This window comes from Salvelinus fontinalis, chromosome 8, assembly GCF_029448725.1.
Source record: "Salvelinus fontinalis isolate EN_2023a chromosome 8, ASM2944872v1, whole genome shotgun sequence".
NCBI classification, from domain to species: Eukaryota; Metazoa; Chordata; class Actinopteri; order Salmoniformes; family Salmonidae; genus Salvelinus; species Salvelinus fontinalis.
Window position 1 is genome coordinate 37,048,808 of NC_074672.1, and position 18,170 is coordinate 37,066,977.

General features: G+C 45.3%; 1 protein-coding gene across 3 annotated transcripts in view; it reads left to right on the plus strand.

Moving 5' to 3' along the window:
* plxna3 (plexin A3) overlaps positions 1 to 18,170 on the plus strand; it is a 154,114-nt gene that overhangs the window by 68,909 nt on the left and 67,035 nt on the right. For all 3 annotated transcript variants that reach the window (XM_055932389.1, XM_055932388.1, XM_055932390.1), the window contains exon 5: positions 2,977 to 3,077. In XM_055932389.1, coding sequence (XP_055788364.1) covers positions 2,977 to 3,077 — 101 coding nt within the window. The remainder of the gene's footprint in view (positions 1 to 2,976; positions 3,078 to 18,170) is intronic.

Genomic DNA, 18,170 nt, shown 5'->3' on the forward strand with positions numbered 1-18,170 from the left:
ACACTGACCGGCAGAGCGTTGCAGGGGGATTTGGCGTGAGTGCACCGTAGCCCCATAATAACCCTCTTGTTGTCATCCCAGGGAGGTAAATACAGTGGATCAAAGATGAACTCTGCTGAAGATAGAGCTCTGCTTTTCACACTGGCCCACTTAAAACAATTCATATGTGGCAGTTGATGATGCTATTTTCATGCACCAACTTTAACAGTACTGTGCATATACACTGAGTATACAAATCATGGACACCTTCCTAATATTAAGATGCAACCCCCCCCTGTTGTTCTCGGAACAGCCTCAATTCATTGGGGAATGGACTCCACAAGGTGTCGAAAAAGTTCCACAGGGATGCTGGTCCATGTTGACTCCAATGCTTCCCCACAGTTGGCTGGCTGGTCTTTTGGTGGTGGACCATCCTCGATACATACGGGAAACTGTTGAGTGTGAAAAACCCAGCAGCGTTGCAGTTGGTGCGCCTGGTACCTACTACCATGCCCCGTTCAAAGCACGTAAATCTTTTGTCTTGCCTATTCACACTTAATGGCAGACATACACAATCCATGTCTCAGTTGTCTCAAGGCTAAAACATCCTTCTTTAACCCATCTCCTCCTTTTGTGCTACATGGATTGAATTAGATTTAACAAGTGACATCAATAAGGGATCATAGCTTTCACCTAGATTCACCTGGTCAATCTGTCATGGAAAGAGCAGACGTTTCTCATGTTTTGTACACTCAGTGTATAATGTTACACCATCATGACTATACATGAAGAGATATGAGCTTAGAACATAGTCTTAAGTGGGCAGCCTGCTTTATTATCCATCTAATAAAATGTTGGATTTTAGTCTCATGAATCAACCTGCACTTCAGAGTTGACTTGTTTTATTCCATCCCTTTGTGAGCTGTCTGTCCACAAGGACCTTCTGGGATGTTGCGAGCCGAACCGAGCATCGTGCCAGAGACACAGACTTGAGGGCAGAGGATTATAAAACGGTGTCGGTGGTGGGATGGTGTGTTTACGCGCTGGCACTTTGCAGCATAAATTAGCATGGGACAGGAAGCGCAGCGCGCGGCATAACACCTCGCCCACCCACAGCCTGCGGCGGTGACTCCCTGACACTGGAGACAGAGTCAAAGATGCAGGGCCTGCCAGGGTTAGCGGTTAGTGCTAATGCTAGTTGCGTTCTTCACTGCAGCAGTACCAGGAACTCAACAGCAACTTGAAAGGCAACGCCACATCCCTTTTTGGCAGGATTGTGTTTTTCTCTGTTACAAAATTCATTTTTAAAGATGATCAAAGGTTAGGTTCTCTCAGAGTAAGCATTTCAGCACTTTGGGAGAGCTGCAGTGAAAGCTGTGAGGAGATCGTTGTCCATGTCCTTTAAGGAGACAGGATTAGCATGCAGAGAAAGAGAATGGGCACCTGTGGTACATTGCCCTGAGACATCTGGTCATCTCTTACTGCCAAAGGGAGGGGGAAGATCACTCAAAACAGAATTTATTTTTATTTAAATCCATCGTTCAAGGCAACTCATTAGACTGTGCATGTTTACGACGAGGGAACGACCATTCTCCTTCCAGACTCATATTAAACATCTCCAATCCAAAATCAAATCTAGAATCGGCTTTCTATTTCGCAACAAAGCCTCCTTCACTCACGCCGGGAAACATACCCTAGTAAAACTGACTATCCTACCGATCCTCGACTTCGGCGATGTCATCTACAAAATAGCTTCCAATACTCTACTCAGCAAACTAGATTCAGTTTATCATAGTGCCATCCGTTTTGTTACTAAAACACCTTATACCACCCACCACTGCGACCTGTATGCTCTAGTCGGCTTGTCCTCGCTACATATTCGTCGCCAGACCCACTGGCTCCAGGTCATCTATAAGTCCATGCTAGGTAAAGCTTCCCCATTATCTCAGTTCACTGGTTACGATAACAACACCCACCTGTAGCACGCGCTCCAGCAGGTATATCTCACTGATCATTCCCAAAGCCAACACCTAATTTGGCCGCTTTTCCTTCCAGTTCTCTGTTGCCTGTGACTGGAACGAATTGCAAAAATCGCTGAAGTTGGAGACTTTTATTTCCCTCGCCAACTTTAAATATCAGCTATCCAAGCAGCTAACTGATCGCTGCAGCTGTACATAGTCAATCTGTAAATAGCCCACCCAATCTCCCTACCTCATCCCCATACTGTTTTTATTTATTTACTTTTCTGCTCTTTTGCACAAGATCATCTGATGATTTATCACTCCAGTGTTAATCTGCTAAATTGTAATTATTCGCTCCTATGGCCTATTTATTGCCTACCTCCTCATGCCTTTTGCACACAATGTATATAGACTCTTTTTTTTCCTACTGTGTTATTGACTTGTTTATTGTTTACTCCATGTGTAACTCTGTGTTGTTGTCTGTTCACACTGCTATGCTTTATCTTGGCCAGGTCGCAGTTGTAAATGAGAACTTGTTCTCAACTAGCCTACCTGGTTAAATAAAGGTAATAAATAAATAAATAAATGATGCTCCCCACTGAGTCTGCACTGTGTCACTCTAAGTTAGCCATTTAGTTGCTATCTATTAGCTCTGGGTGATACGTTGAATAAGTCGTCTAGCGCTTAAAGTTTTGACATGTTTACTAACACCCACTCTCTCTATCACTGCAGTTTAATAAATGGATTCAGACCTCGTGTCAGGAAATATTTAGTAGTTGAAGCACGGATGTGTCCCAAAACCCATTCAAATTGTGAGCAATACATTTCCACTTTCTGTTGAATTTCATATCTTACGTAAACTAAACGCTATCGTGACAAATTCATGGTTACGGCTGGGATTTAGATTTGTTTGACCCTCGCGTCGCATGTGTATGCGTAAGAAAGATTGAGAAGGTGAGGAAAGCACAGTGAACAGTGCTAGTGTGAGTCTGAAAGTGTGTTGAATAAAGATGATCAGCTCAGTTGTGTTCTGCAGGTGAGCCGGTTACCCGTGGAGAGCTGTGGCCAGTACACGACCTGTAAAACCTGTCTGGGCTCTGGAGACCCCCACTGTGGATGGTGTGTACTTCATAACAAGTAAGTGGATCACTTTACATATCTATCTTCTCTGTGGGTACATTCATTTATTGGGAAAACAAATAGCGTGGTTGTTTTAGTGTGATCAAGTTGCCTCAGTCGATACCAACTATATGAGAATGAATTGATTCCTGAACGGCTGCACACATGATACCAATCAAAGGGAGAATAAAATGGGCTCTGTTAAACATCGGGAGGCCAGGTGCTGTTGGAAAGTAACAGTAATACATCCTGTACATTCTGAACTGTTAATGGACCACTGAGAGGTTCGGGGTTCAGCCAAACTAGTGGGAAAGCTGCCTGCTGTCACCCAGTCCACCTGGTCCGCTCCAGTCCGCTCCACACAGGAAGTGACAGGTGACAGCTGCCCCAAATGTGCTCCATCCTGTTGACCCTTTTGGGCTGACCCTTAGGCAGCAGCTGGTAGGTCGGAGCTCAGGAAATGTCTGGATATTGCTGGCCCTCTGCCACTCCTCCCTCACTCCCTCACTTGTCATCAGGCACATTTTTCCTCCAGTCCCACTGTAAATGAATTGGCTGGGAACATCATGAGAGAGTGCTGTTTCCTGTCACGGGGGAGAAGGGGAGCCTGCGAAGGGGAAGCATGTGTGGCTGTATAGTGTACCCTTTATCGAGTGTAATGGCCGCAGTATGGAGGGGCTTTCTCTGACATAGGCCATGATTCATGGAAAAACAAAGTAACTCTAAAGGTAGGGGAATAAAAGGGGACAGGATATTGAAGCACATGCCTTTTAAACAGCAAGCCATTGGTTTTATATGAATTATAGAAAGTCCTGAAATTGTTTCATTCTGTGACATTTCTCACACCAAGGCCTGGTGTCAGCAGTCCAATATTTCCCCTGTGTTGCATATCTAGATAATGTTCAGAGGGAGATGAAAATATTTTTCTGAGCCTAGGACCTCAATGACGACCATTGTGGAATTTTCATTCAGTCCTTTATCAAGATAACAATATTTAATTAAGATTAGAATCTGGGACTGATAATGGAATATTTTGCATAGATTTTTTGCCAAACTAGTTTGAAAATGATATTTCTCTGCATAGCAATGCAGTATTCCTCGCAAATGTTTTTTTTACACAAACTTGTGACAACCACTGCACAGCACAATTAGTGTGAGATCAGGCAAAGTGATGAGAAGATTGAATGGCTAAATTGTGCCCGATTCACATGTCAAACCTCTGTTCCTCTCTGGTGAAGCGACATCCCAGAGTGACACAATCCTCTTCTATTTCCATCCTCTCCGGTTCGGCACCTTTATGTTACTTCAACCTGCTGTCTGTCTGTCTGTCAGGCTGTCTGTCTGTCAGGCTATGTCAATCTGTCTGTCAGGCTGTCTGTCTGTCAGGCTATGTCAGTCTGTCTGTCAGGCTATCTGTCTGTTAGGCTCTCTGTTTTTTCTGTCTCTGTCTGTCTGTCTACTTGAACCTCTCTGATGCTTAAACAGAGAAAGAAAGGGTTGTTGATTGAGTCAGATTGAGATGGGTGACATTCATGCAGGCCAGGCAACCTCAGACTGCTCATTCATATACAGGAGGTAGCTCAAATTACTCCAATGACTCGCTTCCATGGACCACAATGGGCATCGTCTATTCAAGCCCAGTCAATGAGCCACGTTTTCAGACAGCACACACTTTACTTGGTGCTTAACTTTAGATTGTGTTTCATTTTTTCGGGTTTCTGACCGGACTACTAAAACTCAATGTGGTTTCTTCAATATATTCGATATGACCTTTTCTAGGCCAGTGGATGTAGTCACAGGTCCTGAAATTAAACTAATAATATACTAACTTTTGTAAAGCATACTGACCTTTATGATGTTGGTTATTTTTGAGTCCCGTGGGGATATAGTTTTTTTGACCATGAGGTAGCTACTTCAGCGGAATTACATTAAACAATAATGCCAGAGGGGGTGTGGTCCAACTGCCTGACATTGCCACGGTGTGGCCGTTTCTCTCTTAGGCTGATACAGAAATATTTTATTTCAAACAGGCTTGACTACTGTAATGCTCTCCTGTCTGGTCTACCCAAGAAAGCCATTGGTCAACTGTAAAACATACAGAATGCTGCAGCACGGGTACTGACCAAGACCAGACGGAGAGAACACATTACACCGGTTTTAAAGTCTCTGCACTGGCTGCCTGTGAGTTTCAGAATTCATTTTAGGATTCTTCTGTTGGTTTTTAAATGAATCCACGATTGTGCACCACAACACATCAGACATGTTTTTAAGTTCTGTACCCAGTAGGTCCCTCAGGTCCTCTGGCCTTTTAACTATCCCAAAGTCTAGGTCCCTCAGGTCCTCTGGCCTTTTAACTATCCCAAAGTCTAGGTCCCTCAGGTCCTCTGGCCTTTTAACTATCCCAAAGTCTAGGTCCCTCAGGTCCTCTGGCCTTTTAACTATCCCAAAGTCTAGGTCCCTCAGGTCCTCTGGCCTTTTAACTATCCCAAAGTCTAGGTCCCTCAGGTCCTCTGGCCTTTTAACTATCCCAAAGTCTAGGTCCCTCAGGTCCTCTGGCCTTTTAACTATCCCAAAGTCTAGGTCCCTCAGGTCCTCTGGCCTTTTAACTATCCCAAAGTCTAGGTCCCTCAGGTCCTCTGGCCTTTTAACTATCCCAAAGTCTAGGTCCCTCAGGTCCTCTGGCCTTATAACTATCCCAAAGTCTAGGTCCCTCAGGTCCTCTGACCTTTTAACTATCCCAAAGTCTAGGTCCCTCAGGTCCTCTGGCCTTATAACTATCCCAAAGTCTAGGACCCTCAGGTCCTCTGGCCTTATAACTATCCCAAAGTCTAGGTCCCTCAGGTCCTCTGGCCTTTTAACTATCCCAAAGTCTAGGACCCTCAGGTCCTCTGGCCTTATAACTATCCCAAAGTCTAGGACCCTCAGGTCCTCTGGCCTTATAAATATCCCAAAGTCTAGGTCCCTCAGGTCCTCTGGCCTTATAACTATCCCAAAGTCTAGGTCCCTCAGGTCCTCTGGCCTTATAACTATCCCAAAGTCTAGGTCCCTCAGGTCCTCTGGCCTTATAACTATCCCAAAGTCTAGGTCCCTCAGGTCCTCTGGCCTTTTAACTATCCCAAAGTCTAGGTCCCTCAGGTCCTCTGGCCTTATAACTATCCCAAAGTCTAGGTCCCTCAGGTCCTCTGGCCTTTTAACTATCCCAAAGTCTAGGTCCCTCAGGTCCTCTGGCCTTTTAACTATCCCAAAGTCTAGGTCCCTCAGGTCCTCTGGCCTTTTAACTATCCCAAAGTCTAGGTCCCTCAGGTCCTCTGACCTTTTAACTATCCCAAAGTCTAGGATCCTCAGGTCCTCTGGCCTTTTAACTATCCCAAAGTCTAGGACCAAGAGGCATGGAGAGGCAGCCTTATAACTATCCCAAAGTCTAGAACCAAGAGGCATGGAGAGGCAGCCTTATAACTATCCCAAAGTCTAGGACCAAGAGGCATGGAGAGGCAGCCTTATAACTATCCCAAAGTCTAGGACCAAGAGGCATGGAGAGGCAGCCTTATAACTATCCCAAAGCCTAGGACCAAGAGGCATGAAGAGGCAGCCTTTAGTTACTACAGTAGGACCCCAGCCTTTGGAACAGCCTGACAGAGAACCTGAGGGGGGCCCAAACTGTAGAAATATTTCACAGAGATCTTAAAAGACATCTTTTTAGCTTTGATTTTCCTCAGGGTGCTTTTTAGTTGTTCAGTTTGTGTCATTCTTTAGTTTTTTGTGGAGTAAATATTTCAGCTTTTATTTAATTGTTTTTAATTTATTTTATTTCCTGTAAAGCACGTTGCATTGCATTCCATGTCTGTATAAATAAAGCTCTATAAAATGTGCTGTATAAATAAAGCTTGGTTTGGTATATGGCCAATATACCAAGGCTAAGGGCTGTTCTTAGGCACAAAGTGGAGTGCCTGGATACAGCCTTGAGCCGTTGTATATTGGCCATATGCCAAAAACCCCTGAGGTGCCTTATTGCTATTATAAACTGGTTACCAGCATAATTACAACAGTAAACAAGTTTTTTTGTGTCATAGCCATGGTATATTGTCTGATTTACCACGTCATTCAGCCAATCAACATCCAGGACCCAAACAACCTGGTTTATAATTCAGTGTTTACCACAGATGTCTGCAATGGCCCCATTCACCTCCTTGCTCTCATTTCACGGATAGAGAGCTTTATTTTGGTACGTCGATGTGACATAACTCTCAAGACCTCATTTAAATCACTTATCAATTTGAATGCACTGCCTGATTTATGACTTTTCATATGAAAGCTGTGGTGGGTATCACCATGTGCTCCTCTGATCTGTAATATCTACAGTTATCAAGGCACTTATCGCTTGTCGTGTTACTGTCTTGACACATATGGGAGTGATGCTCCGAAAAAGGATTCAGGGAAATTTGGGGGGTTGTTAAATCTTAATTCTTAATCTGTGTTGCCAGAGCTCCCCATCCCTTGGGAAGATGGGTTGCCATGAGCGATGGCTCTTCAACAAAAAAACACTCTGGATTGTGAGACTAGCTTTGACCTGCTTCCTTTCTTTTACCTGTTGTTGCCTGGGCTTTGTCTGCTATTCCCCCAAGGCTCTTTAGCCTCTAGCCATCATGTTAGTGGAGCCAGGGTAGAGGAGGGGAAAAAACTAAGTGCACCCTGGGAAATGGTCTGTGTCCATGGCAACAACAGGAAACTGGAAGATGGACTTGCAGTGTGATTCAAATCAGGCTTATTTTGTGTATTTCTCTGCTACTGTATCTGTTGAGGGGGCCATTGGTTAGAGTGTCTCGTGGCATTTATCTTGTGCAAACACCCCTTACTCAAAATATACTTCATTAATGTTCTATAAACGATGAAAGCACACCGTGAAATGACAGCACACCATCATATATCAGTATCTGTTCAGTTATTAATGTATGGTAAAAGATGTACCTCTGCCTTCATTTAAATATAACTGGGATTGTCAGCGTATTCTTTTAATTAGAGCAACTTTTATTACATGAAACTATCATTTGCAATGTTTGCTGTTTTGACGAAAGCATTTCTTTAATACAGCATTTGCAGAACCCAAATGCACATTCAAATCAAATGTATTTATAAAGCCCTTCTTACATCAGCTGATATCTCAAAGTGCTGTATTGAAACCCAGCCTAAAACCCCAAACAGCAAGCAATGCAGGTGTAGAAGCACGTTCTGAAGATGTCTTTGAGGGACGGTTTTTCAGATTAACATGGTTGAAGGTTATAGTAGAAAGGACAGTAAAAAAGCTGGCGATAAGTGACTTGTCCTGTCAATATGGTTTCACCCCTTCAGCAGACTTGATCGTCTCTTGTGTCGTCTTTCTCACTAATCAACGTCAAATAGATAATTAACCCAGACCCTTATTGGCAGTTACGGCCCCACCCTCCACAATATCAATTAATGTGCTCAATTGATCCTTGATCCTGTCTCTGTGTCCAAGTGCTTCCCAGTTAAACCCGACACTCCCATTTTAATTATGTAATGCCATTATTATTAGATCATTTACATGTGTTACGAAAGGCTTTTTCCATCTGCTTTGTCCAATTAATCATTTGAACAAGGTGAAACTCTGCCTTTTTAGAGTCAGAATCAACAGGCAGCTCGAAGCATAATGTGGTTTAGACTATCGTGTGAACATATATCCTTGGATTCATTTGACTTTGAGGATACTGAATGAGGGCAGGGTAATAGAATTTGTGAAACCTGAAATGGTGAATTGCCATAAGGAATGACTCAATTTGAACTGAGAAAAAAAATGAAAAAAAGAGAGCTGTTCTCTAGTTGAAATGAAGTGATATGCTCACATTAACCCTTTCTCTTAGGTTAATGTGACCGCCCAATGTCCCGTTTCTCGGGCCTTTAGCACCTCGCTACATTCTCCTCTGACAGTTTATAGCCCTATTTCACGTGATCATATATTACAGAGGCCTCCTCACCTGCTAATTGAAGATGTGGTGAGTCCATTTTGTCCCCACAGAGAACAGAAGATGAACCTCACTAATGCAGGTCCTTGAGCCCCTGGCTTTCTCAGAGAGAGAGAGAGAGAGATTCACCCACCCCAGGTAGACAACGTTTCACCATAAATCACATATCTGCCTTTCCACTAGGAAGAGGCCTGCAGTGTAATTGAATGAAATCTAATTTCTGGGAACTGAAGGAGAATATATGACAAAGCAACAGAAAGAATCCCAGTGATCTGAATGGTTGGTGGCTTGTGAGGAGACAAACCACAGTTCCGCTTACTGTACAGAGAATAGTCTTGTCTGGTGCTAGGCCCTGCATTTTTAATTAAGCCTACCCTCATTCTGTCCCCAGACATATGGCTTTAATTAGAAGTAAACAAATCATTAATGGTGTGTTGCGTCTTGGGTGAAAAACAGCTCTGGAACTTCAGCGGCTTCTTAATTCTTTTAGAAGTGGTTCCTCTAAAGGAAAATAAAATAACTTTCCTTCTGCAGACGATCCAGATTCAATTAGCACACGCTTCAGTTGAATGGTAACCTTCAAATCACCATTTCTGCTTCACTGCTTCTGCTTTCTCACATTTAATAGCTTGTATAATATAAGTAGGCATGTGATACATTTCAGGCTTGTTTTTCTTGTCAGAACTTTTTTCTTCATTTTTCCTCATTTTCCATTGATGTTTATTTTTCCTTATATTACATTTTCATCACTTTATAGTATTTGATGTAATAGTTTTTGGTGATGGTGTTAATGGAGATTATAGGGAAGTAGTGCTGTCATCCTCGACCCTGTTCTATCTGATACTCTGCTTTGCTCTGTTTGTCTCAATGTGAGATGATCCCTAGTCGTGTGCAGTAATATCCAGTGGCTTATTGGACTTTGTAAAAAGGACAGGGCTGGTTGGTGCGTAAGCAGGAGTTTTTATTGGTGATAATCCTCAGCCACTTTCAGTGCAGCTGTCAAGCTTAAAGGAAAACTCCATCCAAAAGCTATCTTTTGGTATTTGTATCATTAGTCCATTTTTGATATAGTCCCAAAATGTTTTGGATGTCAGCAATCAAGTTTTCAAGATACATAACTTTCAATCAAGTCATCAAGATATGACTTTCAAAATACAGAAATACAGTCTGTATGACTATTGAAACGAAACCAGAAGATAGTTTTGGGGGTGGAATTTTCCTTTACATCGGCAATCAGCAGTTGAAACAATAAAAAAGTGTTGACCCGCCACTGTTTCGCTAAAAAGCTGAGGAATGGGGCTGGAGAAATACAACCATTCTGAAATTCATAAACAGAGCTATTGATGAAAGGACTGACCATCCATGATATCAAAATGATATATTTGAGTCTCTACAGTGCTTGTTTACATTTACATTGTTTACAATCATTGGAGTAAAACAAGCTTATATTTTGGGTTCTGATGGGGTACGACAGTTAAACTAAGCTCATGAGGCATTTGCAATTTATATTCTTCAAGATTCAATGGGTTTATATAATTGGTTTATAAGTTAATAAATGAATGTAGCGAAATGCAGATCGCCCCTTTAACCACTACACTGACAGTAACGCCATGTCTAACAAATGTGTTGCTGTTATAAATGTTTTAATATCAGGCTGCTCCTTAGAATCTGTTTGGAGAAAAATAAGACATTTTCTTCCACAGCAGAAAATAGCAGGTTTAAAACCCCTTCGAGCGGAGATCCCGCTAGCGGGATCAAATTCCACAACATCCGATGAAATCGGAGCGTGCCAAATTCAAAATACAAAATCGTAATATTAAACATTCGTGAAAATACAAGTGTCATACATGATTCTTTAGCTTAGACTCTTGGTAATCGAACTGCATTGACAGATTTCAAAAAGGCTTTACGGCGAAAGCATAGCATTCGATTGTCTAAGGACAGCACCTGACATTAGCATATTTTCCAAACCAGCATAGGCGTCACGAAATAACAAATAGTGATAAAATAAATCACTTACTTTTGAATATCTTCCTCTGTTTGCAATCCCAAGGGTCCCAGCTACATAATGAATGGTCGTTTTGTTCGATAAAGTTCTTCTTTATATCCGAAAATTGCCATTTAGTTGGCACCATTGAATTAAATAATCCAGTCCTTCAACATGCATACCAAAGATTCCAAAAAGTTACCAGCAAAGTTCATCCAAACGAGTTAAACAATGTTTTTTATTAATCCTCAGGTTGTCTAATATCTAAATAAACAATAATATTTCAGACGGAGGTTACTATGTTCAATAGCAAAGGAAAAGAAGGAAGAGCGCGCCCACGTTCACACACGCAAGAAGACTACTTTTGCCCCGGCACTCAACTTTGAACAACTACAAATACATCTTCATTTTTCAAAAAAACAAGCCTAAAACCTTGTATAAAGACTGTTGACATCTACTGGAAGCCATAGGAACTGCAATCTGGGAGGCAGAAATTTGGTCTTTCAATAGCATTGCATTGGAAGTCATTCTGAGCTCCAAAAACAATTCCGGGTGAATTCTGCTTGGGTTTTCCCCTATTATATCAATTATGTTATACTCACAGACATTATGTTAACAGTTTTAGAAACTTCAGAGTGCTTTCTATCCAATTCTACCAATTATATATATATATCCTAGCTTCTGGGCCTGAGTAACAGGAAGTTTACTTTGGGCACGTCAGACAGGCAGAAATTCAGGAAACTAGCCTTACTCGCAGAGAGGTTAAAATAAAACCGCAATGAGAGAGAGAATGGCTGCTATGTGGCATTAACCTGATCATTAACCTGAGATGTTCTGGCTTCAATAGGAATACATGAAACAATTGTTTCCAATAATCCATGTGGTCCTGTATGGCTCAGTTGGTAGAGCATGGCACGTGGGTTCGATTCCCGGGGCCACCCGTAGGTAAATGTATGCACGGACGACTGTAAGTCGCTTTGGATAAAATCTGTCACATGGAATGACGCTGGAGAGACGAAACAGGTATGGGGAGTAAATCATTTAATAAATAACGAACAGGAACAGCGTCAGCATACAAGAAAATAAAGACAAAAAACAATCAGAGCGGGAGCAGACATGACAAAAATCGTCTGCTAAACGGCATATATTATTATTATATACAGTTGAAGTCGGAAGTTTACATACACTTAGGTTGGAGTCATTTAAACTTGTTTTTCAACCACTCCACAAATGTCTTGTTAACAAACTATAGTTTTGGCAAGTCGGTTAGGACATCTACTTTGTGCATGACACAAGTAAGTTTTCCAACTATTGTTTACAGACAGGTTATTTCACTGTATCACAAATCCAGTGGGTCAGAAGTTTACATACACTGAGTTGACTGTGATTTAAACAGTTTGGAAAATTCAAGAAAATTATGTCATGGCTTTAGAAGCTTCTGATAGGCTATTTGACATCGTTTGAGTCAATTGGAGGTGTACCTGTGGATGTATTTCAAGGCCTACCTTCAAACTCAGTGCCTCTTTGCTTGACATCATTGGAAAATCAAAAGAAATCAGACAGATTTGGTTCATCCTTGGTAGCAATTTCCAAACGCCTGAAGGTACCACGTTCATCTGTACAAACAATAGTACGCAAGTATAAACACCATGGGTGTAACGGCGTTCCTCTCTCTCTTCATAAGAAGAGGTGGAGTAGTGATCGAGCCAAGGCGCAGCGGGTTGTGAATACATGATGATTTATTAAATAAACAAAACAGACAAAGACGAAAACGAACTATACTTGATATAACTAACAAAATAACAAAACGATGTAGACAGACCTGAACAAACGAATTTACAAATACACGAAGCACGCTGACACAGGAACAGACTACATAAACGCACGAACAAACCGAAACATTCCCGTATGGTGTAACATCGACACAGACACAGGAGACAATCACCCACAAACAAACAGTGAGAACACCCTACCTAAATATGACTCTTAATTAGAGGAGAACGCAAAACACCTGCCTCTAATTAAGAGCCATACCAGGCAACCAAAACCAACATAGAAACAGATAACATAGACTGCCCACCCAAAACACATGCCCTAACCTAAACACATACAAAAACAACATAAAACAGGTCAGGACCGTTACAGAACCCCCCCCTCAAGGTGCGAACGCCGGGCGCACCAGCACAAAGTCCAGGGGAGGGTCTGGGTGGGCAGTTGACCACGGTGGTGGCTCCGGCTCTGGACGCTGTCCCCACACCACCATAGTCACTCCCCGTTTCTGTCTTCCCCTCCCAATGACCACCCTAAAACTCACATCCCCTAAATAAACGGCCAGCACCAGGAGAAGGGGCAGCACCGGGACAAGGGGCAGCACCGGGACAAGGGGCAGCACCGGGACAAGGGGCAGCACCGGGACAAGGGGCAGCACCGGGACAAGGGGCAGCACCAGGATAAGGGGCAGCACCAGGATAAGGGGCAGCACCGGGACAAGGGGCAGCACCGGGACAAGGGGCAGCACCGGGACAAGGGGCAGCACCGGGACAAGGGGCAGCACCGGGACAAGGGGCAGCACCGGGACAAGGGGCAGCACCGGGACAAGGGGCAACACCGGGACAAGGGGCAGGTCCCGGCTGATATACTCTGGCAGATCCTGGCTGAGGGACTCTGGCAGGTCTATGCAGGCTGACGGCTCTCGACGCTCATGGCGGGCTGACGGCTCTCGACGCTCATGGCGGGCTGACGGCTCTCGACGCTCATGGCGGGCTGACGGCTCTCGACGCTCATGGCGGGCTGACGGCTCTCGACGCTCATGGCGGGCTGACGGCTCTCGACGCTCATGGCGGGCTGACGGCTCTCGACGCTCATGGCGGGCTGACGGCTCTCGACGCTCATGGCGGGCTGACGGCTCTCGACGCTCATGGCTCTCTGACGGCTCTCGACGCTCATGGCTCTCTGACGGCTCTGGCTGCTCATGGCTCGCTGGCGGCTCTGGCTGCTCATGGCTCGCTGGCGGCTCTGGCAGATCCTGTCTGGTTGGCGGCTCTGGCAGATCCTGTCTGGTTGGCGGCTCTGGCAGATCCTGTCTGGTTGGCGGCTCTGGCAGATCCTGTCTGGTTGGCGGCTCTGGCAGATCCTGTCTGGTTGGCGGCTCTGGCAGATCCTGTCTGGTTGGCGGCTCTGGCAGATCCTGTCTGGTTGGCGGCTCTGGCAGATCCTGTCTGGTTGGCGGCTCTGGCAGATCCTGTCTGGTTGGCGGCTCTGGCAGATCCTGTCTGGCGGACGGCTCTGGCAGATCCTGTCTGGCGGACGGCTCTGGCAGATCCTGTCTGGCGGACGGCTCTGGCAGATCCTGTCTGGCGGACGGCTCTGGCAGATCCTGTCTGGCGGACGGCTCTAGCGGCTCCTGTCTGGCGGACGGCTCTAGCGGCTCCTGTCTGGCGGACGGCTCTAGCGGCTCCTGTCTGGCGGACGGCTCTAGCGGCTCCTGTCTGGCGGACGGCTCTGTAGGCTCATGGCAGACGGGCGGCTTTGCAGGCTCATGGCAGACGGGCGGCTTTGCAGGCTCATGGCAGACGGGCGGCTTTGCAGGCTCATGGCAGACGGGCGGCTTTGCAGGCTCATGGCAGACGGATGGCTCAGACGGCGCTGGGGAGACGGATGGCTCAGATGGCGCTGGGGAGACGGATGGCTCAGATGGCGCTGGGGAGACGGATGGCTCTGGCCGGATACGGCGCACTGTAGACCTGGTGCGTGGTGCCGGAACTGGAGGCACCGTGCTAAGGATAAGCACCTTCCTACTAGTGCGGGGAGCAGGGACAGGGCACACTGTACTCTCAAAGCCTACTCTATCCCTGATGCGAGGTACCGGCACTGGTGACACCGGGCTGAGGACAAGCACATCAGGATTAGTAGGGGGAGAAGATACAGTGTGTTCAGGGCTCTGGAGACGCACAGGAGGCTTAGTGCGTGGTGCCGGAACTGGAGGCACCGAACTGGATACACGCACTACAGAGAGAGTGCGTGGAGGAGGAACTGGGCTCAGGAGACGCACTGATAGCCTAGTGCGTAGTGTAGGCACTGTAGGTACTAGGCTGGGGCGGGGAGGTGGTGCCGGAAATACCGGACCGTGGAGGCGTACTGGCACTCTTGAGCATTGAGCCTGCCCAACCTTACCTGGTTGAATGCTCCCGGTCGCCCGACCAGTGCGGGGAGGTGGAATAACCCGCACAGGCCTATGTAGGCGAACCGGGGAAACCATGCGTAAGGCCGGTGCCATGTATGCCGGCCCGAGGAGACGCACTGGAGACCAGACGCGTTGAGCCGGCCTCATGACACCTGGCTCAATACCCAATCTAGCCCTACCAGTGCGGGGAGGTGGAATAACCCGCACTGGGCTATGCACTCGTACAGGAGACACCGTGCGCTCTACTGCGTAACACGGCGCCTGCCCGTACTCCCGCTCTCCACGGTAAGCCTGGGAAGTGGGCGCAGGTCTCCTACCTGCCCTTGGCCCACTACCTCCTAGTCCCCCCCCAAGAAATTTTTGGGAATTACTTACGGGCTTTTTGGGCTTCCGTGCCAGACGCGTTCCCTCATAGCTCCGGTTCCTCTCTCCGGTAGCCTCTGCTCTCCCCAGTGCCTCCAGCTGCTCCCATGGCTTTTCGGGCTTCCAGCCACGTCTCCTTGCTGCCTCCTCAAACCACCGCTCCTGGGCTTTAGCTGCCTCCCTCTCTTCCTGAGAGCGGCGATTCTCTCCTGCCTTAGCCCAGGGACCTTCTCCATTCAATATCTGCTCCCAAGTCCAGAAATCCTTGTTTTCCTGTCCCTTACTCCAATTACTCCGCTGCTTGGCTCTGGAATGGTGGGTGATTCTGTAACGGCGTTCCTCTCTCTCTTCATAAGAAGAGGTGGAGTAGTGATCGAGCCAAGGCGCAGCGGGTTGTGAATACATGATGATTTATTAAATAAACAAAACAGACAAAGACGAAAACGAACTATACTTGATATAACTAACAAAATAACAAAACGATGTAGACAGACCTGAACAAACGAACTTACAAATACACGAAGCATGCTGACACAGGAACAGACTACATAAACGCACGAACAAACCGAAACATTCCCGTATGGTGTAACATCGACACAGACGCAGGAGACAATCACCCACAAACAAACAGTGAGAACACCCTACCTAAATATGACTCTTAATTAGAGGAGAACGCAAAACACCTGCCTCTAATTAAGAGCCATACCAGGCAACCAAAACCAACATAGAAACAGATAACATAGACTGCCCACCCAAAACACATGCCCTGACCTAAACACATACAAAACAACATAAAACAGGTCAGGACCGTTACAATGGGACCATGCAGCCGTCATACCGCTCAGGAAGGAGACGCATTCTGTTTCCAAGAGATGAACGTACTTTGGTGCGAAAAGTGCAAATCAATCCCAGAACAACAGCAAAGGACCTTGTGAAGATGCTGGAGGAAACAGGTACAAAAGTATCTATATCCACAGTGAAAAGAGTCGTAACCTGAAAGGCCGCTCAGCAAGGAAGAAGCCACTGCTTCAAAACCGCCATAAAAAAGCCAGACTATGGTTTGCAACTGCACATGGGGACAAAGATTGTACTTTTTGGAGAAATGTCCTCTGGTCTGATGAAACAAAAATAGAACTGTTTGGCCATAATGACCATCGTTATGTTTGGAGGGAAAAGGGGGAGGCGTGCAAGCCGAAGAACACCATCCCAACCGTGACGCACGGGGGTGGCAGCATCATGTTGTGGGGTTGCTTTGCTGCAGGAGGGACTGGTGCACTTCACAAAATAAATGTCATCATGAGGGAGGAAAATTATGGGGATTCATTGAAGCAACATCTCAAGACATCAGTCAGGAAGTTAAAGCTTGGTCGCAAATGGGTCTTCCAATTGGACAATGACCCCATGCAAACTTCCAAAGTTGAGGCAAAATGGCTTAAGGACAACAAAGTCAAGGTCTTGGAGTGGCCATCACAAAGCCCTGACCTCAATCCTTTAGAAAATTTGTCGGCTGAACTGAAAGAGCGTGTGCGAGTAAGGAGGCCTACAAACCTGACTCAGTTACACCAGCTCTGTCAGGAGGAATGGGCCAAAATTCACCCAACTTATTGTGGGAAGCTTGTGGAAGGCTTCCCAAAACGTTTGATCAAAGTTAAACAATTTAAAGGCGATGCTACCAAATACTAATTGAGTGTATGTACACTTCTGACCCACTGGGAATGTGATGAAAGAAATAAAAGCTGAAATAAGTCATTCTCTCTTCTATTATTCTGACATTTCACATTCTTAAAATAAAGTGGTGATCCTAACTGACCTAAGGCAAGGAATTTTTACTAGAATTAAATGTCAGGAATTGTGAAAAACTGAGTTTAAATGTATTTGGCTAAGGTGTATGTAAACATCCGACATCAACTGTATTATCCAGACCCCGATGGGTCAATTATCAGAATAAAAGTTTCTGCTATGCAGCATTAAGCTTGACAATCGGGAAGTTGGTTACAAAAACAACTTTGAACTCAGCTTGGCTCAGCTTGGCTCAGCATATTTCAAATGTAGTACTTTTTAAAATATTTTCATATATTTTCCTAAATGTGGGTTCATGATATACACTGGTATCATTTGTGTGCTTCTGCTCATACCCAACCTGCTCACTGAGGCCAACTCAGTCATTTGTTACACCTTATTCCTGAAGTTATGGATTTGTCCCAGATTCCCAGTGCTCTGTTGGACAATGGAGTGCATGGATTTTTACCCAGTAATACGGCTGTGTACTGTACTGAGCTGAATGTTGCCCAGTAATACGGCTGTGTACTGTACTGAGCTGAATGTTACCCGGTAATACGGCTGTGTACTGTACTGAGCTGAATGTTGCCCAGTAATACGGCTGTGTACTGTACTGAGCTGAATGTTGCCCGGTAATACGGCTGTGTACTGTACTGGGCTGAATGTTACCCAGTAATACGGCTGTGTACTGTACTGAGCTGAATGTTACCCAGTAATACGGCTGTGTACTGTACTGAGCTGAATGTTGCCCTGTAATACGGCTGTGTACTGTACTGAGCTGAATGTTACCCGGTAATACGGCTGTGTACTGTACTGAGCTG